At 40.5% G+C, this 27,591-nt stretch overlaps 1 protein-coding gene across 1 annotated transcript in view; it reads right to left on the reverse strand.

Moving 5' to 3' along the window:
* The window catches only part of SCN11A (sodium voltage-gated channel alpha subunit 11), a 103,021-nt gene that overhangs the window by 16,982 nt on the left and 58,448 nt on the right, over positions 1-27,591 (reverse strand). Inside the window, exons 15-23 of the mRNA XM_056129319.1 lie at positions 26,355-26,765; positions 21,033-21,143; positions 20,245-20,359; positions 18,007-18,161; positions 13,947-14,120; positions 7,937-8,038; positions 7,230-7,499; positions 5,076-5,129; positions 3,291-3,432 (exon numbers count right to left, since the gene is read on the reverse strand). Of these exons, the coding sequence (XP_055985294.1) occupies positions 3,291-3,432; positions 5,076-5,129; positions 7,230-7,499; positions 7,937-8,038; positions 13,947-14,120; positions 18,007-18,161; positions 20,245-20,359; positions 21,033-21,143; positions 26,355-26,765 (1,534 nt within the window). The remainder of the gene's footprint in view (positions 1-3,290; positions 3,433-5,075; positions 5,130-7,229; positions 7,500-7,936; positions 8,039-13,946; positions 14,121-18,006; positions 18,162-20,244; positions 20,360-21,032; positions 21,144-26,354; positions 26,766-27,591) is intronic.

A 27,591-nucleotide genomic window follows, 5' to 3' on the forward strand; every position in this document is an offset into this window, starting at 1 on the left:
GTAGGGTCAGCATTCCAATTTCAACATATATATCTCCTTGAAGTCTTATATCTTATATCTTATGCCTTATATCTCCTTAATTTGAAGGAGCCCTGTCACTGGGAAAACTAGCAACAATGAGAGTGTGCAACTCCATCTAGTCTGGGAATACCATCTTTCTCAATAAAACTTTAACACTTAGAGAAGTGACTGACTCCAGACACAAAGCAAGAAGCATATGATCATGGCCTGGGAAGTCTCTTGCCATTCCAAAGAGCAGGAAACTACCACATGGGAGTGAGCTCACTGGAATTGGCTTTGAAAAGAGCCCAATTTTAGTACCAGTGAATTAATCAATGAAAAAATACATTTAAAATGTTTTAAGAATGGGGCTGGAGCAATAGCACAGCAGGTAGGGCGTTTGCCTTGCATGCGGCCGACCTGGGTTTAATTCCCAGCACCCCATATGGTCCCCCAAGCACCGCCAGGAGTGATTCCTGAGTGCAGAGCCAGGAGTAATCCCTGAGCATCAGCTGGGTGTGACCCAAAAAGCAAAAAAAAAAAAAAGGTAAAATATTTTAAGAAAATATGAGACTTGAAATGTAAATAAGGGGCATTCTATGAGTTTAAAGCATTCCTAGTGAATTTGTTAGATGATCATAGAATTGTGCATATGTATATATTTTTTATTAGTGAACTATGAGGTACAGTTATTTTAAAAGAGGAATTACCAGTGAATGGGCGGAGGAGCGATAGTATAGCGGTAGGGCGTTTGCCTTGCACGCAGCCATCATGGCCGACCCAAGTTCTATTCCCCCGCCCCTCTCAGAGAGCCCGGCAAGCTACTGAGAATATCTCGCCCGCACGGCAGAGCCTGGCAAGCTCCCCCTGACGTATTCGATATGCCAAACACAGTAACAACATAGTCTCCAGTGGAGACATTACTGGGCCCGCTCGAGCAAATCGATGATCAACGGGAGGGCCTTTTTTTTTTTACTTTTACCAGTGAATGAAATCATCAAAGTAAGTAAGTAAAGTAAGTAAAGGCCCTCCCGTTGATCGTCGATTTGCTCGAGCGGGCCCAGTAACGTCTCCATTGGAGACTTTGTTGTTACTGTGTCTGGCATATCCAATACTCTCGGTAGCTTGCCAGGCTCTTTGAGAGGGGCGGAGGAATGGAACTCGGGTCGGCCATGTTGGCCGCTTGTAAGGCGAACGCCCTACCCGCTGTGCTATCGCTCCAAAAAATCATCAAAAGTCTTTTATTTACTCAATGTCTTTTATTTACTCAATGAGAACACCACCATCTGGTGGCAGGGCTGGATAAGGACACAGATAGTAAAAGGATTTTCTTAATGTGCTGCGGGATGGGTTTTAAGATTCATGTAAGCACATTTTATGAATATTTGAAATTTCCTGTTACAAAAAGTAAAACAAAGCACAACAAAGCAAAAAATCACTGTGGGCTGATAAAAACAGTGGTTCTCGAATGCAAGCTTATAAAGTTCGAGCCACAAGGCATGACATCCAAATTGTAGTATTGATTGCAATCAAGCTTCATATTACAGAGGCATCTCTACAAAGCTCAGCAAGGAGCACCGGGGATAGAACTGCAAAAGGACAGAGGATGACTCTCCCAGCAGACTCTAAAGAGGCTAATCAGTACAGAGATCCATGTTGGGTGAATTACAACAGTTTAGCAGGAAAAAAAAAGTAAGTCATAAAACCATTAAGAAAATCAAAAGTAAATCTGGAGTTAATCAATTTTAATTGAGAGATATCCTCAGTTCATAAAAGCAAGGGAAGAAGCTAAAAATAACAAGATTGGTAGTTTGGCTCTAAAAATGGAAAATATCAATAAATGTCTACAAATAAAATGTACAGAAATCACAAAAGTACAGAAAGAAAGCCACAAATTAGACTCACTATACAAAAATGCATAAAAGAAGACAATATTCATTTCTTAAAGGAACAAGGAGTTTAAACAGATCATTCATAGTTAAGATCATCAGACTGTGGAAAATTATAATTTCAGAAACAAATTAATGAATGTAAAATAATGAGATGATACATCAAACCATCAAGTTAGAAAAGATACATTTATAGAAATCAAAGTAATCAGACATTTTCATGTCTTTCAAAGAGAAGAAACCTACCACAGCACTTCTGAAAGGTAATTTTACAATACAACCCTAATCCCTTAAATTCTAGGAACTTATCTTGAGGATCTAATCAGAGATACACAGAAAGAATTTCAAGAATGTTCATGATTGTTTAACAAAAGCCAAAAGAAAAAAGAAAAAAAAAGAATTGATCTAACTGGCAAAATAAAGGAGGGGGAAGAGATTGATTATGATAAATTATGATAAATTATGATCTGTCCATAATGGAGAATGTAATTCAGTCTGTAAAATTCTTATTTTAGAGATGACTTCATGGGTTGGACTCATAAATAATAAGGAGGGGAGTAAGTGAGAAAATTAAAGTATCACCTTGGCGTTGGAGAGATATTTCAGCAGGCTGAAGCTAATGCTTTGCTTGCCAGGTATGATCCCCAAGAAAGCCCCATGCACTAAGGCAGAAGTAAACCCTAATCACCACCAAATATCCCGGCCCTGAAATGTATCATGTAATTTCACTGTGAAACGGGGACAGGTCTTTAAAACTACTAAAGGAGATTGCACCAAAATGACAAAAGGCTAAATCTAAGGTGATGTCACTTTGTGGGAAATTTAAATTTTTTAACTTTTATTTTTCACATTTACTACAAAGCTTCCATAGACTTTGGATTCAGAAAAATAAATATCTGTTTCTTATAACACAGGGGGAAAAATATCTTGCTAAACTTGGCACAACCCCAACCATCTTCTTTCCAAGTGAATTCCATAAATCTTTTGCAACTTGGATATTGGGAGCCTGGATACAAGTTTGCTGAAAGAAGATTTAATCTTGTTACTTGGTGAAACATACACTTAGAAATTGAGCAAAACATGACCAGTGTCATAAATACTCATCCTGGTGGTGTTGGATTTCTACAAGTGTGAAATTATTTCAGATTTCACCTTAATAATATCAATATTTATTGCTTAAGAAGACAGAATAGAAAGCAAAAACAATGATTTTTAAAAATACCAACTGTTTTCTTTTGACTCATATATATTTTGAGAATTTTTCTCCAGGTGGTTATCTCTTTTTTTTTTCTCATGCAGCTGTTAAAGTTTACTTTGTACAACACTTTAGACCAGGACTAGGCTTCATTCAAGCCCGTTGGGGGAGAGAGGTAAAATGGCCAAATCAGGATGCATGCATACTTATCTTTTTTTGTTGTTGGTTGAAGTTGTCAATAATAACACCAATAAAGAGATTCAGAGTGAAGAATGAGCCAAAGATGATAAAAACGACAAAGTAAATGTACATGTATACATTCACCTCAAAGCGTGGCTGATGTTCTTGCTTCAAGAGATTTTTTTTTTCAGTGAGAGGGAGGAAAAACAAAAACCAATTACTGGAAGGAAAAAAGTATAAAATATCTTAACTGCCTTATCAGGAAGACTAGATGATGAAACTAACTGCCTTCTTCCAGCTAGTTTGTCTTATCTAATTAACTGCATCATTTAGAAGTATTTCTCTAAATAATTCTAAAGTATTTCTCATCATCTGCATGAGCTACTAAGCCTTGAGTTAGCAATGACCCTACCAGGAACCCTTCTTCCAGTTCCCCTGCACAGCTTGATTAGTACCACCCAGTGGAGAGAGGCTGCTGTGGGAGTGCAGGAGGGGGAGAGGCTATTTCCTTTGAGCAACGGTGAATCTCTCAAAGGTCTTAGGATGGGAGTGACATGATTACACATACCATGTGAATATGTCTCTAGAATGTCTATCCTAGAAGGCTGTCAAGCTGGAAACCAGAATAGCTAGAATGTTCCAGGATCAGCATCAGGCACCTCTCCACCCATCTATTGTTTCCTCCAGGAATACATATAAATCACACCCCACTTTTGTCATGCATCTGTATAGAAGTTCCACTCTTTCCATGTCCCAACCCAAGGCAGATAGATACCTGAGGGAAATTGGGATGGGGGTAACAGACTCACACAAAATAGTGAGTACATTGTTTATTTTTAAAATATTTCCATTTTTAGAGCTGAAGAGATAAGCACACTGGGTTTGATTCCCTAGTACCTGATATGGCCACCCGAACTTGCCAGGAGTGATCCCTGAGTGCAGAGCTAGGAGTAAGTCCTGAGCACAGCAGGGTGTAACCCCCAAACCAAAAAAAAAAAAAAAGCTATTTTCTTTCTTTTTTTTTTAAATAGGTTGTCTCTACTACTATAGTGTTAGTTATGCTACCCTTACTGCTACTGTCAGCTCAAATGCATTGAACACCTAAAGCATGCCAGGCCTCAATTCTTCAGACTCAAACTGAACAACACTCATATGTGCAATGATAGGAAAAACATGAAAAATACCACCACGTAAACAGTAAAATATAAACATATAAAAATACAAACAATGGATGTTCTTGATTCACCCATCACCTTCCTGAATTCAACTCAATGACTCAGAACAACACTCTTCTTTCCTATTCCTCAGTCTTCCCATCTGGACAATGTGAATAGGCCAAATTGCTGAGTATTCCTCTAACTTTGAGAATCCATGGCCACTTATTTCTTAACTATAACATAATGCTATATAACACTTGGCAATCATCAGAAATATCTCTGATGGTGTCTGGAGCTGTGAGAGGATCTTGTTCAGAACTAAATCAGTCTTAAACTTTTCCCATGGTCAACTGCAAGTGCCCTTGAAAGTTGTCTTTTGCCCGTTTGGAGAAGAGGTGAGAGAGGAAAACCAAGGTTTCTGCTACACCTGTCTCCAACTCCTAGCTGACTGTTTACTATGGAGAAAGAACACTGAAATTTGGATCCTGCTAGATCATCTGCTTGGAGGATACAGAAGAGTCCTTCCCTGTTTCATAGATTTTGTAGCAACAATAAAGGGCAGAAAAGTTCTGGCCAGAAGTTCTGGCCTGTCCAAGCTGTCAGACTATCCTTAGTTTAACCCCAGCACTGTAGAACATGGGCATACATACTCACCTCTTTAGAATCAACTGCCGCATCCATAATCTCCAACCAACCCTTAAATGTTGCCTGCAATAAAGCACAGAAATATGGGCACAATTATAGACTTGCCATGATTATATGAGTACCATGAAAAAACAAGCAAGGCCCAGTGGGCAGATGTACGTAAACTGATGTTTCCACCCTCCTAATACAGAATGTCCTAATAAACATAGAGTAGGAGGGACTTCAAGGATGACTATCTTGGATAATTATTTTCTTCTCCATTTTCTCAGATAGAGATATAAAAAAGTGTTTTTTAAAAAAAAGTTCTTGTCACGAGGAGATTTTTTTCTCTCCTCATTTCTTTTCTTTTTGTTGTATCTATATGAAAAGATAGATGTACCAATTATGGTAATCATTTTTGCAATATATGTAAATTCAACCATCATGCTATAAGCCTTAAACTTACACATAAGATATGTTTGTTACTTTTCAAAAAAAACTGAAAAAAGGAAAAGAATAATTATTATGGAATGGAGAAAAATCAGTTTCTGCCTTAAAATTTTCTAGATGACCAGAGACATAGTACAACAGCTAAGACCTCAGATCTGGCAACCTGGATTAAATTCTCAGGAACACATTTGGTTCACTGAGCACCACGAGGAATGATCTCTGATTACAGAGCAAGAGTACACTCTGAGCACTTCCAGCTGTGATCCAAAAATCAAATTAAAAAAAATTCCCAGAGGAGTTATGGAGCAACTATTGGAAAAAGCCTGATGCAAAAGTCTGAGGCTCACTATGTCTGCCCAAGACCTGGAAGTCTGACTTGGGGCTGACTTCCAAAGTGAACTGTTACTAGAGTCAGAGTACCTGAGGTACCAGTCCTTTGGGACTGGAGCTCTGGAGACCAGGGCAAGAAGAACAGTTCTGAGATCCTTACAAGGATATCTCTCAACAGCTGAGGCTCAGAAGACAGGAAAGTTAGAGATGTTCAGTGAGAAAGAACCTCAGAGGGTACTCCTCCCCCTGGGAGGAAATGGACAATGGAGGCACTGTATTTCATGATCTGAGAAATGACCTAAGGTCATTTGTGTTTCCTCTCTCTATCTTTTTAAAAAAAATTTCTAAATTTATAAGTTAGTTCACAATATTTAATTACATTCAATATTCAAACACCAATCCCACCACCATTCCACCTTCCCACCACTAAATTCTAGATGTTTCCATCCCAAGCCCCAATCCCTGTCCCAAAACACAACCGAAAGAATATATTTTGTACTGTCTGTTATGAAGAACTGTTGAACATGCTTACAAGAAAATGTTCATAGGAAACAGTGTGAAGATTGTTCTATTTTGGGCAGGAGCCATTAAGACATTCTATAGGATATCACTGACACGTTGTTAAAGTTTGGGTGATGTGAGCTTAGGTATATATATCTGAAAATGTGTATATATGCGCATGTATATATATACATACATATATATATATTTCCCTCTATGATTTATTGCCTACTGTCTGTAAAGTAAAGTAAAGTAAAGGCCCTCCCGTTGATCATCGATTTGCTCGAGTGGGCCCAGTAACGTCTCCATTGGAGACTTTGTTGTTACTGTGTCTGGCATATCGAATACTCTCGGTAGCTTGCTGGGCTCTCCGAGAGGGGCAGAGGAATCGAACTCGGGTCGGCCATGTTGGCCGCTTGTAAGGCGAACGCCCTACCCGCTGTGCTATCGCTCCAGCCCTCCCCATCAAATATGGTGTGGTAATTGTGGAGAATGGGTAGAGAGTGTTTTATGATGTGTCTGCGCCGCACAGAAATATGTTCACTCATAGGTGAGGCTCAGCCCAGGCATGTGGAAAGTGACCTGGAGCATGGCAGTGGTTGGGTTGTGGAGGTCAGCTGCCCCACCTGGGTCCCTGGGATGGGGAGGGTTCTCACGTGCCTCCCTCTGGGGCGCCCCGAGTGAAAACAGCCTCGAGTGGAGTCCAGTGGCATGGCTAAGGGGGTCTCATTTTATGCTCCCTTCTGGGCTCAGACCCGGGAGTGCAGATCCTCTGTCCATTTCCCCCAGTCTCCGGCGACCCAGGGGTCACTCCCATAAGCCACCTCCTGCCAGCGCCAGATAATCTCGTCATCAACCACCCTCCAGATCCTGTCCCTTTCTTGACACAGAGAGTGCACTTACCACCTGCAGCAGGGAAAGGTACGCCATTCCTACATTGTCAAAGTTGACTTTGAGGTTGACCCAGGATAAATTTCTGCTTTCACATTCACTTTTGTTTGCCACAATGCTGTCATTGAGCATTGAGTTCCCATCTGTTTCATTAACGCATTTTCCAAATTTTCCAGAAAAAAAGTTTATGCCCAGGATACAAAAGATGAGCCAGAAAATGAGGCAGACAAGCAAAACATTCAGAATGGCAGGAATAGCACCCATGAGTGCATAGACAACTACCTGAAGGGGAAAGAACAGAGAAAGAATGTTACAAGAGTGGGTCTCACCACACTCTGCATCTTCCCAGGAGGAGGCTGGCATGCTGGGCTGAGTCTCTTGGTGTCCCATCTTTACTTTGTGCCCTCTCCCTACCACATGACAAGCTCTCAGCTCCATGCATGAAGGGTCCTTTCCATGCAGCCTCAGATGGTATGAGAGATCTTTGGGCCACCTGTCTCTGCATTGAATGGAAACCTGAGTCCATCTTAACCGTCACAAAAATTCTTGCATGGGTTCTTGGACTCGTCTCAGCTCCAGTTCTCAGCAGTGAAATGGAAAGGACTCCAGAAAAAAATAAAAACTAGACAGGTTAAGGGAAGCTAAGTCTAAGCACAGGAGGTGGTGGTCTGTGAGTGGTCCCTTTCCCCACCAGCAGACCTCCATGCCTTCATCTGTACCTTCATCCCTTCAAACTGGGAGAGCGCTCTGAGGGGCCGCAGTGCTCGGAGAATTCGGAAAGGTTTCAAGGTTTGAACATCGATGAGTGTTGTCACAGAGACCTGGAAGGAAGAGAGTTCATAGGTCAGGCCCCTAAATTGGGGTCAGGGGAAGCCAATGGGGCAGGAGAGTTCTCATTCCCTGGGGAGGTAGGGCAGGTGCCTTGTACCCACATAGGATTATCGAGCACTGCTGCAAGGAGAAGCATGGCAGAGAATCTATTTCTCTCCTTGTCTGGCATAGCAGGAACCCATAAAGGTGAGAACAAAGCCATCACAATATTTATTAAATAAAGGACAATGAAAAGCAGAGACAATCGTGAATTAAAGGAACTCAAACTAAGGATATGTTCTGTGGGATCCTGGATTGGTATGGGGCCAGGGTGCTTAAGGGACTAGGGATGAGGAGAGAAAATTAGCCATAAACGTCTTGTTGTGAAAAATTGATAGCATTTAAATTGGTTTTGTATTAGATATTGGTCAATGTTCAGATTTGAATCCTTGCACTATGTTTACTTGAAACAGTATCCTCGAAGGCAGCTGGGATAGAGAAGGGATTACTAAGAAAATCATGGCTGGAGGAATCGGTCAGGATGAAAGATGTGTGCTGAAAGTAGATAATGGACCAAACATGATAACCTCTCAGTATCTGTATTGCAAATCATAATGTCCAAAAGTAGAGAGAGAGTATGGGGAATATTGTGTGCTATGGAGGCAGGGGGAGCTTGTGAAAGTGGGGTATGCCGGGGATATTGGTGGTGGGAAATGTGCACTGGTGGAGGGATGGGTGTTTGATCATTGTGTGATTGTAACCCAAACATGAAAGCTTTGGGGTTGGAGAGATAGCACAGCGGGTAGGGTGTTTGCCTTGCACGCGGCCGACCCAGGTTTGATTCCCAGCATCCCATATGGTCCCCCGAGCACCACCGGAAGCAATTCCTGAGTGCATGAGCTAGGAGTCAACCCTGTGCATCACCAGGTGTGACCCAAAAAGCAAAAAAAAAAAATGAAAGCTTTGTAACTATCTCAGGTGATTCAATAAAAATAAAATTAAAAAAAAAAGAAACAGTATCCTTATTCTTAGCAAATACACAAGGGAATGCTTAGCACAAAGGGGCTAAGCATTAACCTCAAGCAGGCTACAAAAAAATTGAAAATGACAAAGCAGGTGGAGTAAAATGTTAATGATTGGTGACTCAGGAGGGGAATGTTAAGAGGCTTTTTAAATGATTGTGTGGGCTGGAGACAGTACAAGAATTAAAGTGTTTGATCCTTACATGTGGCTGCTCTGGTGCAGTGCCTAGCACTTCCAGGAATGACTCCTGAGCACAGGGCATAAGTAGCCACTGAGCACTGTTAGGTGTGGTCCAACTTCCCCACTCCATACATTAACTGAATACAAAGTATAGATCGCAGTTTTCTATAAGTTTGAAATAGCATCAAAATCAAAAGGTAAAAAATATAAATGATTTATTTGTGAATATTTTCACTCAAATAGTTCCCTTTAGGGAAATTCATCCCAGTAGTCTCTCCTAATAGAGTTCTTCTAAACTTCCAGGACTTAGGGTTCGAATGCTCTGTAAATACATGAACTGAAAACTTAAAAAGAATGTGTTTAAGTTGAAGATCACTTTTTTGCAGGTCACTTTCTTGGGTGAGCGGCAGGGGCCCGTAGCTAAATGGGCTGGGACCAATACTCTGGACCAGCAAGTTAAGGACCACCAGGGACATGCCCAGACAGTGCTCACACAGCGCTGACCCCTGAGAATTTCTCCAGCTTCTCTTTAGTCCCCTCAGTGATGACACAGAGCCTTCATAGGTTCAACTGAGGGGCAGAGATATACTTCAGTAACAGAATGCCTGCCTTCAGATGTGAGGCCTCAGATTCTAGTTTGCCACCATAAAAATAACTAAAGAAATAAATAAAAATGATATCCTTTCAGGACCTGTATTGCAAATCATAATGCAGAGAGAGAGAGCAACCATGCATAACTTTGTAATTGCGTTTCTCGTGGTGATTCAATATAAAAAAGTAATAAAATTTTAAAAAAGATCAAAATTTGGAGGCTCTATTGGCAAGAGGGGTTGCTCTGGAGAGCAAGTGAGTTATGATATTCTGAATAAGCTGCTGTCAGTGTTCACTCTTATATAAAAACATTCCTTGTGAATTCTTCCAGTTTTATTGTACCAGTAAAGTGCCGGAGAATTGAGAGAAATCGAATGAGTTAATATGACAGAATAACACAATTTAAAACATTGATAGTAATTTTGAGTCTGGCTATGTGATCTGTGCATGGTTCTCAGGCGGGGGGCCGCTAGGGTCAGCCAGATGGCGTTCAGGGGACCCAAAAGGCTACACACCAATAGCCCAGCAATGTTGGGGTGTGAGGCATATGGATCTGAGAACTGAACTCAACACTTCATATATACATGTACTCCAACAATTGAGATATCTTCTCAGTCCAACAATGGGTAGGACATTTGCCTTGCATGCGGCCAACGCGGCTGACCTGAGTTTGAGTCCTCCGCCCCTCTGGGAGAGCCTGGCAAGCTACCGAAACTATCTCGCCCGCACGGCAAAGCCTGGCAAGTTACCCGTGACAAACACGATATGCCAAACACAGTAACAAGTCTCACAATGGAGACGTTACTGGACCCGCTCGAGAAAATCGATGAACAGGGAGACAGTGACAGTGACAGTTTATTAGTCCATAGAATGACTTCTATGAACTGCTTGTTTGCATGCTTCTGCTATTCTTACTTTGGATTGTCTTTTTCTTGTTGTCTGTAGAGTTTTTATATACTTTACATAAAATTATCTGTTATAAATATGACAAATGGCATCTTCATGATCTGTGTGTTTGGTGAGGGGTGGCTGCTGGGATCAAGCCAAGCCCTTATAAATGGAAAGCAGTTGCTCTACTACTGACCTATATTATCTTCAATCTCTAGCCTGTATTAAGTTCTAGTTATTTTATTGATGAATAGAAATCCAAAGTTAGACATTTTGACACAGTTGAAGTAGAACTGTATTTTTGTGCTTGTGTTTGCATCCCCCTTCCCAAATTTTAAATATCATTTTATATGACCTCGATCAACAAGCAGCACAAAATGAATCTTCACCTAATTCTCTCATTCAATCCTCACAGCAAAGCAGCCATATTCTTTCTTGCCTACCATTTTACAGATGGAAGCCTCAACAGCCTTAGAAGGAGCTGCAACTCGTTTCAGATAGAGTTCGGATATACATCTTGATCTGTCTGGTGCTAAGGCTAACCAATAACAACAGGAAGTCACACTCACCAAATGCTTTCTCTGTAATTTATAAAGATATTACAAGATTCTATTCTCTTATCATCTTTGTCTCTTTCATTTTGTTATCAAAGTTCTGCTTGTCACATAAACTAAATTTGTAAGTGTCTCCTCATTTCCTATTCTTTGTCATAGTCTGAATAAGGTTGAGGTAACTGTTTGCCCTAACTCAAACAGCTCTATCAGAATAGCATGGCCTTGGGGGTTTAGAAATAAACAAAAACGTAGAAAAAAAACTTTTCACAGTTCTGGATGATGGAAAGTCCAAGAGTGAGTGTCTGGACAGAGCCTGTTTCCTGACTCACTATGACCATCTTCTTTCTTACTGTCTTCTCATAACAGAAGGGAAGCTACATGGGATCTCTTTTGTAAGGCTATTAATTACATTTAGATTAAGATATAGACCAAAGATTCATATGACACCTTATCATGTCCCAAATACCCAGCTCCAAAGACCAACACAATGGTGATGAGTTTGAATTAAACATTTGAAGCTCAACATATGAATCTTGGGGGGAAGAATATTCCGTCTACTTCTCTGCAATTGGCCAAACTTGCTTGAAAAATTGTCAGTAGACACAAGGGCCAGAAATGTTGCTCCATAGTTGGAAACCTGCCTCATGAGCTGGGGGGAGAAGGTAGCTGGAATAGAGAAGGGATCACTAAATCAGTGATGGTTGGAGGGATTGTTCAGGATGGGAGATGTGTGCTTGCAGTACATAAAGGAACAAACGTGATAGCCTCTCACTATCTACACTGCAAACCATAATGCCCAAAAGTAGAGAGTATGGGGGAGATTTTCTGCCACAGAGGCAGGGGGAGGGTTGGAATGAGGGAGGTACTGAGGACATTGGTGGTGGAGAATGTGCACTGGTTGAGGGATGAGTGTTCATTCACTGTATGACTGAAACTCAAACATGAAAGCTTTGTAATTGTATCTCACAGTGATTCAGTAGAAAAAGAAAAAAAACTGTCTAGGTCTTGGACCCTTTTAATTTTTGTCACTATACTATTAGACCATTGCTTTGATGTTTTAAAGTGTTATTGTTAGATTTACATTTTCCATATTGCATTTTGTCAACTCTGGATAATTTCTAGTCCCACACACTTTGATTTTATCCAGTGAAAACATATGTCAAAATATTTGGGTTGGAGCAATGGCTCAGTGGGTAGGGCACTTGCCTAAGTACCACTAGATGTGACCCCCCCTAAAAAAACTCAACCAAACAAAAACCCTAGGGACTTTGCTTAAAATCACACACAAAAAGTAGACAAATAAGCTTTAGGGCCAGTCTCCCAAAAAGTCACAGGTTCCTAGAATGAAGATGCCAACCACCTGCTTGCTGTCTCATGAAGCCCTCTTTACGACCTAGCCAGATGATGGGTACAGAGTAACTTGCACTAGAGAAGTTGATGGAGTTGATGACCATGTGTTGGCACCAGCTGAAGCTTCTATGGCACCGATGCCTTTCTAAGTGCCTGAATCTCTTGGCCTGCTTATGTTTACCAACAATCTGTTGGTCTTCCAGAGGGGTGTACTGACCCCTTTTAATAGTTGTAATAGCCATTTAATTTGTTAATGGTAGAAAGGACACAGATGTTGGAGCCGGAGCTACTGTACAGTGGGTAGAATGCTTGCCTTGCATGCAGCAGACCTGAGTTCAATCTAGCATCCCATATGGTCACTCCAAATCTCACCATCTCAGCAGTAGTGATCCCTGAGCACAGAGCCAGGAATAAGCCATGACCATTGCCAAGTGTGGCTCAAAAAACAAACAAAAAATGTGGAGGGGGAATAAAGAAGAAACGGAACAGATGTCTAATTTGAAGGGTTTTAAATTACTGTTGGTATCTCACCTCTTTCACTTGTAGCTGGGCAATTTAGAACATGTTTCTCAGGCAGCTATCATAGTGCCTACCACATGGAAAGACTGTGACAGTAGTCAAAGAGAGAAATAGAGTGTGTGTGTGTGTGTGTATGCACACATGTGAAGGATATGACAGAATCACAGAGAAAGCCCATGATAAATGTAATCTACTATTACCATGGTTGGCTTTTGCACCATACATAGCAAAGTGCAAACTCCATTTTTGCCTGAACAAGTTGCTAATTATCTGAGTTTCAGATTTACTTGCCTGTTATTTGGTAGGTAATGTAACATTTTTCTTAACTTGGAACATTGTTGTGCAGATTAAATTAAAGTAAAAATCTTCACATTTCTTGTCAATCAAAATGGAGGTCAATCTAATCTATTGGCTAACCTGCTTTGAGAAGCTTTGAAAAGAAATGAAAAAGTTAGTGGTCCAGAGCAATGCATAGGCACTTGCCTTGCATGTAGCTGACCCTGGTTTGATCCCGGGCACCAATATGGTCCTCTGAACCCACCAAGAGTGATCCCTGAGCAGAGCCAGGAAGAAACCCTGAGAACACTGCCATATATGGCAGAAAGAAACAAACAAACAAATAAGGAAGAAGAAAGTTGGTGGAGATAAGAAAACCAAGAATAGGTCCAGGTAGATCTATCTCAGACAGAGCAATACTTTGATGAGGTACCATATAAAACATATATTTAAAAAAAAAATAAAAGGAGCTCCAATAATGTTCCCCCATTCCCCTCCCCCACTCAGTCCACAAGGAACATAGAGATGATAAACTTACAATCACAATGATGAAATCCAGCCAGCACCAGGCATTGGTAAAATACTTCCTAAATCCAAAAGCCACCCACTTCAAACCCATCTCCAGGATAAAAATGAATGTGAAAAATTTGTCGGTGTACTCAAGTAATTCTTTAATTTGAGGTCTTCTTGGGAGGAACTCATCTTCAAACATCTGAATTAATAAAACATAGGCATAGTTCAGGTTAAATATTTGATAGAACTCCTGGATTTCAATTTCTTATTTTAGTAAAATGACAAGGTTTTCCCCCAATGGCATATAGGCTGTGCTCTCCCAAATCAATCGTTTGAGTCAGTAAAACTAGAAGAATGGAAAGGTTCCTGCTACATTTTTGTTACCGCTCTAACTCCCCAGGCTACCTCCAGAACCGCTGGAATATAAAAGTACCTTCCTTTGGTATTCTTATACCATCTTCTGGTCTTCCCAGTCCTTTTACCTATTACCAACAATATCTCATTCATCTTTTCTAGAACCAGTAATGGCATATCTTTCAGCATCCAAATGGCCTTAGAGGCTTTCTTTAGTGGCTCTCCACTACTTACTTCATCATGCCCAAACACCTGAGCCCACACACTAGATCCTGATGCCCATCATCTTCCTCCACCAACAGCTTTATCTCTATGGACACTAGTGTTCCCTGCAGATACTATTATACATTCACGAAGTAAGAGAAGCTCTGATTCAGAGCTGCCCAGGTTCAATTATTTTAAACACCTGAAAAGTGTGATTATGAAAGTGAGATATTCTAAATTTGGGAGCAAGTCCTTTTCATGTCACACCTATACATTTCTCACCCAATGTGTGTGTGTGTGTGTGAGAGAGAGAGAGAGAGAGAGAAAGAGAGAGAGAGAGAGAGAGAGAGAGAGAGAGAGAGAGAGAGACAGACAGACAGACTCTTCAAGGTCCATATAACTAAGGTGTGAGTTGTAAGGTGTAAGTTGTCCTTCTGGTCCTTATAGAGTTACTGAGAATGAAAGAAAAGAGTAAAAAGATGCAGGTTCTGAACATGTCCAAGGACACTGGACAATCATTGAAGGGAGGAGTTCAGCTAACTTTCAGGCCCCACAGTACTGGGGAAAGTGAATACAAAAGGAAAATGTCACTTCCGACTTCCTAATTTGCTTTTCCCCGAAAAATGTCCTCTATGTCTGGCTTTGACATGCTCATTTCTCACCAGCCATATAATTTCATCTCAACTGGTGTTTTCTAAAAAAAACTATACTCCACCAAGAGTGGGTTAGGTGCTATCCAATATGGCCCTGGGTCACCTATTCTCTGAACATACTTCCAGAATCTGTCCATAGTGATCTGGACTATATCTGTCTTCCTCACTAAACTACAAGCTCTTGAATAGCAGAGACTTATCCGATTGATTCTTGAGGAGAGAAGAATCTGAATGTCAGAAGCTAATTCCCTCGTATTCTGGAGACATAGCAGCCAAATGGCTCAGCAGGACCAAATAAGTTTTATAGAAAAGCAGACTGATATCAGCAGCTGAGCTTTACTAGACTGTGTCTAGAGTCTCAAACTCAAATAAGCTTCAATCACCTCTGATTCAGACCAGGCATGTTTAACAAACTTTCAGGTGACAATGAACTGCTTTTCTGTACACATACAGTGTCAAGGTATTTGGTGTTCCTGTCTTTATTTCTCTGCAAACAGCGGTAGGGCGTTTGCCTTGAACGCAGCCAACATTACCGACCTGAGTTCGATTCCTCCGTCCCTCTCGGAGAGCCCGGCAAGCTACCGAGAGTATCTCGCCCACATGGCAGAGCCTGGCAAGCTCCCCGTGATGTATTCGATATGCCAAACACAGTAACAACAAAATCTCCAATGGAGACGTTACTGGGCCCGCTCGAGCAAATTGACGAACAACGGGAGGGCCTTTACTTTACTTTACTTTATGTGTAATAAAGCAGAGGATGAAAGCCTCTTCTAGAATGTTCTTCTTTGCTTGATAACAAGAATGGCATGCATTCTGCTGCTTCTCTGATTATGTATTTTCTTTAATGATTCCCAAATGGCTTGTGTCTCTGGCCTTTGAAATCACCACTGCTTCCCACTGCCTACTACAGGGCCTGGTAGATACCACCTAGGCCTGGAGTAAGTTTTATTCAACCTCACTGCTTGAATAAAAATAGACTTGTCAGTGAAAAGAATACACATACAGGTAACCCTAGGCCAAGGGTCAGCAATTAGAAATTAAGAAAGGGCTGGAGCAATAGCACAGTGTGTAGGGTGTTTGCCTTGCATGGGGATGACCCGGGTTCGATTTCCAGCATCCTATATGGTCCCCTGAGCACCGCCAGGAATAATTCCTGAGTGCATGAGCCAGGAGTAAGCCCTGTGCATTGCTGGGTGTGACCCCACCCCCAAAAAAAAGAAAAAGAAATTTAGTTCCCTGAGATGGTTTTAAAGAAATCTGCATTTATATTTGCAGAATAATTAACAAATAATTGTTATTATTGGCAGAAAACAAATGAATGAGGGTGCCTATTGATCACAAGTTTGCATAGGTTATGTTCAGTTTCCTTGACCTGAGAGTACCCAGGTATAAAGCATAAGCCAGCAAGTCCGCAGTGCAGAAGCAAGACATCTTTCTGCCCCTTCAACTTGTTAATAACTTGTGAAATGTTCTGTGACTCCAAATCAACAAGGAGAACCCAGGACTCCATTTCTTTCACATAAAAAATAGGATAATTTCACATAAAAAATATAGGAGAGTTTAGCTACATATTACGACCCCTTTCAGGTTATACAGAAGATTAAAAAGAAGAGAAAGAGAGAAGGAGGAACAGGAGGAAGGGGAGGAGGAGAAAAAAGAAAAAGAGAAGGACAAGAGAAATATGCAGGTAATCTAAGAGAAAATACTTTCACCCAAAGGGTGAGAGTTCAGAATTGTACAGAGAAACAGAAAGCAGAAAGGAGTTTGTAAACTCTGTGGCTATGGATGCTGGTGGAGTCCATGCTATTTCTAAACATCACTGGGACTCAAACTGTACCTCAATCTGGGAGGATGTTATCATGTATATAACACAGTATAACTTTATCTTCACTCTTAAGAGATCCATCACTGGGGGCTGGAGCTATAGCACAGCGGGTAGGGCGTTTGCCTTGCACGCGGCCGACCCGGGTTCGATTCCCAGCATCCCATATTGTCCCCTGAGCACCGCCAGGAGTAACTCCTGAGTGCAAAGCCAGGAGTAACCCCTGTGCATCTCCGGGTGTAACTCCCCCAAAAAAAGCAAAAAAAAAAAGAGATCCATCACTCTTAAAAGTGATGGAAAACACCAAGACTACTTATATACCCTACTATGGTCCATGAAGCTTCTCCCAACATTTGACCTTTGGGAAAGCAGTAATGTAGGGGGTTGGGGCAGGAGATAGTACCGAGCTCTCCAAATTTGATCTCTAGTACTCCATGGCCTTCTGAACAATACCAGGATGAACATAATCCTAAAGACGCTGGAGCTCTATGGAGTATTGTCTTGAGTACTCCAGCATTGCTAGGGTGGGTCTAATGAATTCCAACACCACAGGACTCAAGCAGTACCATGTCCCCAGGACCTACCATAAAACTCCCAAACTGGGTAGGTAAGAATTGCCAGAAGTGGCCACAAGACCCTCTGAGAATCATGTGGGAGACATGATTCCTCACAAATCAATTAGGAAGCCACATTGCAGTTTTCAGGAAAAGAAAGGTAAAAACCTTACTGACTCAATAAAGCAATATGTAGAAGAATATTGAGATGATGACTCAAAACTGTCTGAGACTGATGAGCAGACCTGGACTAGATTCCAATAGCCACTTCAGAATGTTGGTTTGGACCATGCTTTCCCACGGGCCTCTGACTTGGGGATTTCCCAGGTGGAACATGATCCCAAAAGTTGTAAAACTCCTGATCCCTTAGGAAACTGGTGGCAAAGATTCCTTGTCTCTCTGATCTCCCCTCATGAACATCCCCAAGGGAGCCAAGCCAGGATGCAACACCCCAATTGCCTTTCTCCCAAATGTTCCCACAAGACAGTGATAATTTACCAGTGCCCCACTGCTCAGAAGAATCACAAAGATAATAAAGCTCTCAAACCAACTGTGTTTTACTATTTGGTAGCAGGTTTTCCGCAGCTTCCACCAGAGCATCCAGGGGGATTTTCTCTTGTCCACAGCACAGCATGGAAAGCAGAAACGCAGACCTGCAAGCAATAAGCATATCATTAGTATGAGCAGCAGAAGAATGCATAAATAGACCCAACTTGTTGCCCCTCCCTGTAAGCCACACTCTTTGTCTTTTCAAATCCTTCTACTAGAGAGATAAAGCATTGTTTCAGTCCCATGTTGGGAGAATTTTGGGTTTTGTTTGGGGAGCATACCCAGCAGTGCTCTGAGCTTATTCCTGGCTCTGCACTCAGGGATAACTCCTGGTGTGGCTGGGAACAATGTGAGTTGCAGGGAATCAAATCAGATTAGCAGTGTGCAAAGTAAGTGCCCTACCCACTGCAACATCTCCTCAGCCTCTCAGTTCCCTGACTCTATACTTATATACATGATTTTAGACAAAAGTGTAGAGTTGAATCACGATGCGTTTATTTTGAACCCATGTCCCTAGAAGCCCTGTATGTCCCACTTGCTCTCTTGTGCCCTTTCTGGAGAAAGGGCTGATTCTGGTACCAGACCATGAGGTCCAGAGTCTAATCACCCATGTAAATGCAGGCTAGATCAGCTAAGCACGAGTTAATACCAATCACATGAAGCCCATCAAGATCAGTAGAGATAACCAGTCAGAGTGAGTGGAATGACGCAAACACTTGATTATTATTGTTTGCCACAGAAATTTCATGGTTGTTAGTTGAGCAGCCTTTACTTTATTTATCATTTTGCAAAAGTAAACTGGGTTCAAAGGACTGCAGGCACAGCTGCTGAAAACCACCCAAACCATAGTGGGAGAATAGGGTCGCTGACCCAGCTGTTTGCACATCGCTGAGCATTTGATCTTACTACGCCCACAAGTCCTTCGAATGAGTCACCATTCCAAGGTGACTGTTTCACTCTGTACCCTCCTCCTCGTTCCTCCCTCCACAATCTATGCATCTTAACTTTGTGGTGACTGCAACATTCCACTCCTTTCTTTATCATCTTCCGAAAACTACTGTGTGGTTTCCTCAAGCTGCCCCCTCATCTCCAGCCATCTCTTAAAATATCAATAAATCTATATCCCCCAAAAGATTTATTTCTCCCTCTTTTTCCCTACCCCTTTATTCTTCTAAAACTCATCTTTAATCTTCATCTCCACTGTTGCTATCATAAGTACACTTTAGAGAACCATTCAAACACAAGCCAGGAGAATGGTAATCTTCCTCTAGCTAACTGTCAACCACTTAGGAAGCTTTGAGAATGTCAAACATCTCACAAATGAATTTGAAACCTATTCTTAGTTGTTCTTTCTGAGTCCAAACTTGCCCATAATATGAGTCAGATCCTATTCTAGAAATACAATATTGATTATGTCACTTTGTTTTTAAGGAACTCATGGGGGAGACAGACACAAACACAAATTCCCCTTAATAAAACAGTAAATAATGAATAAAATAGGAAGAAACCACCTGACATACAAAGAATCCAGAAATAGTGCTAACTATTGATTTCTTTTTAGAGGCCAGATACACTTATAAGGTTCACATTCATTTATTTAGTGCCCACAACAACCCATTGCAGTAGATACTATTTTTTTTGCAGTAGATACTATTATTAGACCCATTTTATACAAGAAGCACCGAACAAGTAACAGACAATAAGTGAAGAGCCCTAAATTTGAGTTTGGCCAGTGTAGCTTCAGAACCAAACATTTAACTGCAATGCTATTCTGCTTCCAGAAAAAAAATATTAAGGGATGAGCTGAGGGCATGGCAAGAGTCTGAGTCAACTCTTAATTTATGATCAAGTTCTTTTGGTTTATGATCCTAAGAATATCCTCACAATGAATATACTGGGGATTATACAAAGTGGCAGAATATTGGCCAAGAAAACTTTCTAAAAAACTTTCTGGAACTATCTAACCTTGTTTGTGGGCTGTGTAAATGAATCCTACTGAACCCAGAATTTCCTGAAATCCCTTTTGCCTATCCTAATAATAGGTCTAACAGACTACAGTGCTTTCTCTTCACTTTTGTCTCCAAGAGAAAGAAGAAGGAATCTATCAATAAAGAATTAAAAGAATTTTAACCAACAGAATCTTTTCTGAATAGTGTGTGATCTGGATGCAAGCATACTATCACTTACCTTTGGGCAAACATCTCCCAGGTTGCTTTTTGGGAACCATTTCAAGCACCCGCCCCACAGTATCCTGTGGCTCAATGGTACTACAATCCGAGAATAAGCTGATGGCATCAAAATTCTGCATATCAGAACAAAAGAAAGGGAAAATCAATATTCTCTTTCACTAGGGTAGTGCAAAAACCTCACCATGTATCCTTTTAGGGAGAAAATGAGTGAATCAAAGATTTCTAAGAATGACAAGTGTCAAAAAAAGTATATCTTTGTCGTGTCTTATTCTAAATGCACTACCCAACCCTGAATTCAGGAGAAAAGCCTTTAACTGTTTTCCTCTGGCAAGGGATCTGAAGGGATCTGAACCTTGGCCTCTCTTCAAACCACACCGCTGATTGGAAACCTCATTCCAAATAGCAAAGCCAGTAACTAATGAGTAAAATTTTTAGGCATCTTCTAGTATAATAGGCCTGTACCAGAGGTACTCACTGATCATTAGCTTTTACCCTGCAGGAGATATTAGAACATTGTCTAGAGGTGTTTTTGTTTTCACAACCGAGAAATACTAATAGGTGGGGTCCAGGAATGCCACACATCCTGTAATTCACAGATAAGTCTATACACAGTAAAGTATGATTCTACTCTCAGATGCCATTGTGAGAAATCCTGGCCTAGATCTCCATATTATGAATTTACAACAATGTGCTAATGGAGCTAATCTTAATATTTTTCCAAACGACTAAGTTGGAGGTGCAAGGATGATTCACATGTTTCATTTGGGAGCCCCTTCGGAAAATTACCTTTTGGGGATTCTGCATTGAAGGAGAGGTATCATCACCAAACACAACAATTTCTACAGTTGGAACTCCTGGACTGTTTGTACTCTTAGTTTCCTGGGGGCTTGTATAAACCTGACAGAGAAACACAGCGTAGAATCAATATTCCTTCTAGACATGTCATCAGAGAGAAAACATAATACAGGGAAGGCATTTAATAAGATTCAGTAAAATTCATGGTAAAATCTTTCAGTGAAATGGAAGTTGAATGAAAATACCTCAGAGTAATAAAGACCTTATATGAAAAATCTTTTGTGTCAGGAAGCTTTTTTACAAACATATATGTACCAAATAAAGTTTTTCAAAAGAACTGAAGTAAAAATTAACAGAATTGAAAGGAGAAACAGACAATTCAACAATAATAGTTGAAGACCTCACTAGCCAATTTTTAAAAGCAAATACAGCTAAGTGGAAAATCTGCAGAGGAGAAAGAAGAATTAAACTTTATACCTCAGGGACATCTCTAACACACTAGACCACAAATAATAGGATACATGTTATTATCAAGGGCAGGTAGAATATTTCCATAACAGGTAATATGCTAGGCCATAAAATAACTCTTGGTAAATTTAAAAGGATAAAACAGCACAGAGAATGTTCTCTGATCATAACAAATTAAAATTATAAATTAGTACCCCTAAAATTTAAAGAATTAAATATACATTTAGTATACACATTTAGTAATAGTCAGAGGTCACAGAAAATATTACGGAAAAGTTAGAAAAGATTTTCGTCTTTGAGTATTGGAAAAGTGGGGCTGGAGCAACAGCACAGTGCGTAGGGCATTTGCCTGGCACGCGGCTGATCCGGGTTTGATTCCCAGCAACCCATATAGTCCCCTGAGCACCGCCAGGGGTAGTTCCTGAGTGGGGAGCCAGGAGTAACCCTGTGCATAGCTGGGTGTGATCCAAAAGGCAAAAAAAAAAAAAAGTATTGGAAAAGTTTAAGGTTTTGTTTTTTGGGTTTGGGGAGACCAGAAATTGAATCCAGGGCATGTGTGAAATATGTACTCCACCAGTGACCTACATTCCTAATCCCCTTAGCAAAGGAAGAAGAGAAAACTAATCTAAAAGCAAGCAGAAGAAAGGTAACACTAAGTATGTGAATAGAATTTAATAAAATAATTAACAATATAAACAAAATTAAAAGTTTGTCATTTAAAAATATCAACAACCTGATATAGACTTAAATAAGACTGACCAAGAAAAAGAAAGAGAGAGAAAAACCCAAAAGACTATTATCAGGAGTGAAAGGTGGACATTTATATCAATCTTGCAGAAATCCAAGAGGATTATAAAGAATATTATTGATAACTGTGTCCAAAACAATAATTTCAATGAAAGGAATATAGTCCTAGAAATACAAAAACTACCAAAACAAATTCAAGAAGAAATGCAAAATTTTAATAGCCCTATAATAATAAAAAGAATGGATTTGTACCTTTTAAACTTCCCACAGGGACTGCCAGTTCCTAATCTCACGTGTAGGTAACCTGGAAGTCGCTAATCTATCCTAAATAAAATGCTGAACAAAATGAAAATCAACAGCTCTTCTTAGATCAATGAACTGTCATTAGAGAAAAGAAATCCCAGGCTATAGCTGCCTGCCAAACTGCAGAAATTAACCAGGTAATACAGAGACTCATGACTTACTCAAGCAGAAACCCAGAAGCAATTATGTCCCTTGGACCCAGTGTCAGGGTGTGGCAAACTTAGCTATCACTGACAAGTTGCTGGAAGTTCACAGTAGATAAGACAGAAAAATAAAACCTGATTCTGGCTATTGTAAATAGTGCTGCAATGAACAAACAAGTGCAGATGTCACTTCGACTATACATTTTTGCCTCTCTGGGATATATTCCAAGGAGTGGTATTGCTGGGTCAAATGGGAGCTCAATTTCTAAATTTTTGCAGCACTGTTTCCAATAGCCAAAATCTGGAAAAAATCTGAGTGCCCAAGAACAGATGACTGGTTAAAGAAACTTTGGTACATCTACACAATGGAGTACTATGTAGCTGTTAGAAAAGATGAAGTCATGAAATTTACATACAAGTGGTACTACATGGAAAGTATCATGCTAAGCAAAATGAGTCAGAAAGAGAAGGACAGACATAGAAAGATTGCATTCATCTGGGGAACATAAAAGTAACAAAATAGGAGACTAACACCCAAGAATAGCCGAGATAAGTACCAGAAGGTTTACTCCATGGCTTGGAGACCAGACTCACATGCTAGGGGGAAAGGCAGCTCAGATAGAGAAGGAAGCACCAAATAAAGGGTGTTGGGAGGATCCTCCCAGGATGGGAGATGCATGCTGAAAGTAGACTATAAACCAAACATGATTGCCACTCAATAACTCTTTTGCAAACCATAGCACCCAAAAGGAGAGGGAGAACAAAAGGGAATGCCCTGCCACAGAGGCGGGGTGGGATTGGGGGGTCTGGGGGGTTGGGAGGGATACTGGGATCATTGGTGTTGGAGAATGGGCACTGGTGGAGGGATGGGTCATTGTATAACTGAAACCCAAGCACAAAAATTTGTAAGTCTACAACTGTACCTCATGGTGTTTCACTAATAAAAATTTAAAAAGAAAGAAAGAAAGAAAGAAAGAAAGAAAGAAAGAAAGAAAGAAGGAAAAGAAAACCTCCAAGGGTCCCTTACGTGTTTGTGAGTTTTACCTCTTGGAAGTCTAACACAATAGTAAATATTGGGAGGAAACTGCTGTATTTCAGCAGGAGAGGGAGATTTCAGAAAGGAATTATTCTGAAACATGTGAGAGCTTTCTTTTTAATAAGGCATATTCTAAAGAGAAACTAGTTAACAAGAAAGTAAGCTGCAGGTTTTTTAGTAGAGCCAGATGACAGGGTAAAGGACGTCCCAATTCCATCCCTTGTTGAAACTGTAATGACTGAGAGTTTCCCAAGTAATGTTATGTACCAATTATAACTTGCAATGTTGCCTAACCGAACAGTCATCAAGATAGTATGGATGGTATAAAAAAAAATCATAAATAGACCTAAGTCAATAAAACAGAATTAAGAATCCAGAAAAAAGTTGATATATTTATGGTCAGTTGATTTTTGTGTTTTTGTTCTTAAATTACACTCAGAGGTGCTCAGAGCTTCCTCCTGGCTCTGTGCTCAGGGATCACTCCTGGTGGTACTCAGGGACCATACGAAGTATCAGGGATCAAACTGGGGTTGGCAGTTTGCAAACAAGTGCCTTAACTTCTCTGGCATCCTGGTCATTTGAAATTTTACAAAAATACCAAGTTGATTCAATAGGGAAAAAATAGTCTTTTCTGTGTATGATATTAGAATGAGGACTGGAGCGATAGCACAGCGGTAGGGCGTTTGCCTTGCACGCAGCCAACATGGCCGACCCATGTTCGATTCTTCCGCCCCTCTTGGAGAGCTCGGCAAGCTACCGAGAGTATCTCGCCCGCACAGCAGACCCTGGCAAGCTACCCGTGAGGTATTCGATATGCCAAACACAGAAACAACAAAGTCTCCAATGGAGACATTACTGGGCCTGCTCGAGCAAATCGATGAACAACAGGAGGACAGTGACAGTGACAGTGATATTAGAATACCTAGACATGTAAGTATTCTAGTAATGTGTATAAAAACCTAACTTGGAGCTAAGCCATAGAACAACTGGTAGAACATTTGTCTTGGACATGGTAAACTCAGGTTCAATCCCCAATATCTCATATGGTCGTCTGAGCACTGCTAGGAGTAAATCCTGTGAGCCAAGCAGGAGTAACTCCTGAGTATTGCCAGGTATAGCCCAAAAGTAAAAAAATAAATAACTCAATGGAAATTAAGTTGAAATGAATCATGAAATTAAACCTTAGTGTGAAGCCTATAAAATTATCAAAGAAAAGATATGAAGAAATCTTTACAACTGTGGTATATACAAAGAGTTCTTAAAACAGAAATAAAATACATGAATCAGAGAGGAAAATATTGATAAATTATACTTTTACAGAATTAAATTCTTCTGTTCATTGAAAGAGACCATAAGGAAAACAAAAGGTAGACCACAGATAAGTAGAAAATGTGTGCAATATGGAGCTGGAAGGAGGTAAAGTCTTTCATGTGTCTTTTTCTGCCTTGACTCTGGTTCAAATACCTGGCACTACATATGGTCCCCTGAATACCTCCAGGGGTTCAGGGGCCATTCCTTAGCACAGAGCTAAGAATAGTCCTGAGCACTAACAGGTGAGGCCCAATAAAAGGAGGAAAGAAAGAAAGGAAAGAAAGAAGGAAGGAAGGGAGAAGGGAGGGAAGTGAAGAAAGGAAGGAAAGAAAATTTACAAAATATACACATCAAAGAATTAGCATCCATAATAGTTAATATATTCCTAGAACTCAATGATAAGAAGCAGTCTTTCAACAAAAAATGGGCAATAGATACTACATCAATGAATATATAATATACATACATATTATATATATTATATATATACATATATATAAACAGCCAAAAGAGGCATTAAAAATATGTGCAAATTTTTATCAGTGAAAAACTTAAATCCTTAATAAGATATCACTACAAACCCATTAGAGTGGTTAAAATTAAAGACTGACAATACCCAACATTGGCAATGATACTGAGCAAATGGAACTCCCATATGTTGTTGGTGGTTGTTACTGCGGAAAGCACAGGAATATACAAATAAGCCCTGCAGCATCCAGGTTGAAGCCCGAAATATTTGTTTGGGTCATGTATTACCCAAACACTCCCTGATAGACCTTCTTCTCCCACCACCTTCATGAACCTCATGAACCACCTCTGTGAACCTCCACTAATCTCTGCAGAAATTGAGTTTGTTCCCACTGTCTCTTTTTTGTTTTATTTTTGAGGTCACATCAGTTATTGCTCAGGGCTTACTCCTGGCTCTGCACTCAGGGAACACTCCTGGTGGGGGTCAGGACCATATGGAGTGCTGGGTATTGAACCCCAGTCAGTCATGTGCAAAGCGCATGCTCTATCCACTGTGTTATTACTCTGGCCCCTTCAAACTCTTATTTTAGAGCTTTACCAAAAGCCTTTGCTTCCCCTATCATCCAGATCACTGTGACCTTGGGATTCCTCTGATACCTCACAACCGTGTCACATGAGCCAGACCCGGTTTTAAAACAACTCTGAGTTTTGATTACTAAGATAACTTTTTATACCCTTATAATTCCCTTACTGCACTCAGTACAGGGAAGACAACTAGCACCCCGGAGCAATGCTAGATTTGTATGATCTGTAAGTTTGTATGTGAGATTTTTATACCTTTTTCTCGGCCTCAGGTACATTAACTTTGGGAACAGAGTCAAAATCATGTTCTTCCTCTGCAAGTGGAGCCAACCAAATTCGATCATGGCCAATATTCAAGGTCTTTGATGCAGAAGTTTGAACTCCAAATTCATCACATGGACCCCCTTTCATCTCTATGACCAGGGGGATGATTCCTTTGGTTTCTGTGGCAAGCACATCTGTCACCTCTTTTTGTTTTGATAGTTTTTGCCTTCTACAATACTGGCAACAAAAGTGTCGAAGAGTATTTATCACAAAACGAAAGGCCCGGTGGAACCGATCTAGGGCTAATTGAACTTTGGTTTTCTTGGCATCTCCTTCTGAGTTTACATCTTTCTCCTCATTGCTGAAGGAATTGAGCAGCAATGCGATGAAGAGGTTGAGTACCTAAGGGTGGGGAGGTGGTGGGGATTGCAACAAGAATAAAAAAAATTAGTAAAGGAAGTTATATAATAGGTTGCCAGAACTTTTCCCAGAAGACTCAAAAGAAAGTCAAACAAGAGCTCTGTGTCTCTCTGGTACACTGGTCTTTGAGTTGAAAATTCTGGGGCCTTCTATGAGTTGGGGCAGGCAGCCTCTTCTTCAACCCTGTTCTGCCCTAAGGCCCAGTAGTTTCACAGACACCACATAGCCTCTGGCATATAACATCAGCCCAGCCTCACCACTTCATGACTAACTCAAGAGACACCAAACCAAAGAATTGTCCCAGTTTTACAGCTCCCGGAGCCCATGGCCACATAAATGATTATGCAACACCTCCAAATTTGACCATAGTGATAGCCCAGCAGGAGCACAGCAAATTAGATGGGAAAGTTGCATAGAAGCCACTAAGCTCAATAAGTTAAAATAATAACACAGAAGGCTCAACTACCAACAAGCAGCTCAGTAAATCCTCACGCGATGACTTTAATAACACCATTCTCATACATAACAATTTTCACAAATTTTCTTTTACTGAACTATTTTTTGATGATTCCATTTGCCATTTTGTTGTAATGAGAAATATAAAATATACTATCTTATGACTGCTAGTGGGGGCAGTCTTGGAGGGAGAGTGGGAAAATGGGTACAATAGTGGAAGGAAGTCACACTGGTGGTGGGGTTGGTGTTGAAACACTGAATGACCAAAACAACTGTATTATGAACAACTTTATAAATCACAGTGTTTTAATAAAGTTAGATAAAAAAAAAGAGTTCTATGTCTTTCTGCTTT

This window comes from Sorex fumeus, unplaced genomic scaffold (assembly GCF_029834395.1).
Source record: "Sorex fumeus unplaced genomic scaffold, SorFum_2.1 ptg000072l, whole genome shotgun sequence".
In the NCBI taxonomy this organism is placed as follows: Eukaryota; Metazoa; Chordata; class Mammalia; order Eulipotyphla; family Soricidae; genus Sorex; species Sorex fumeus.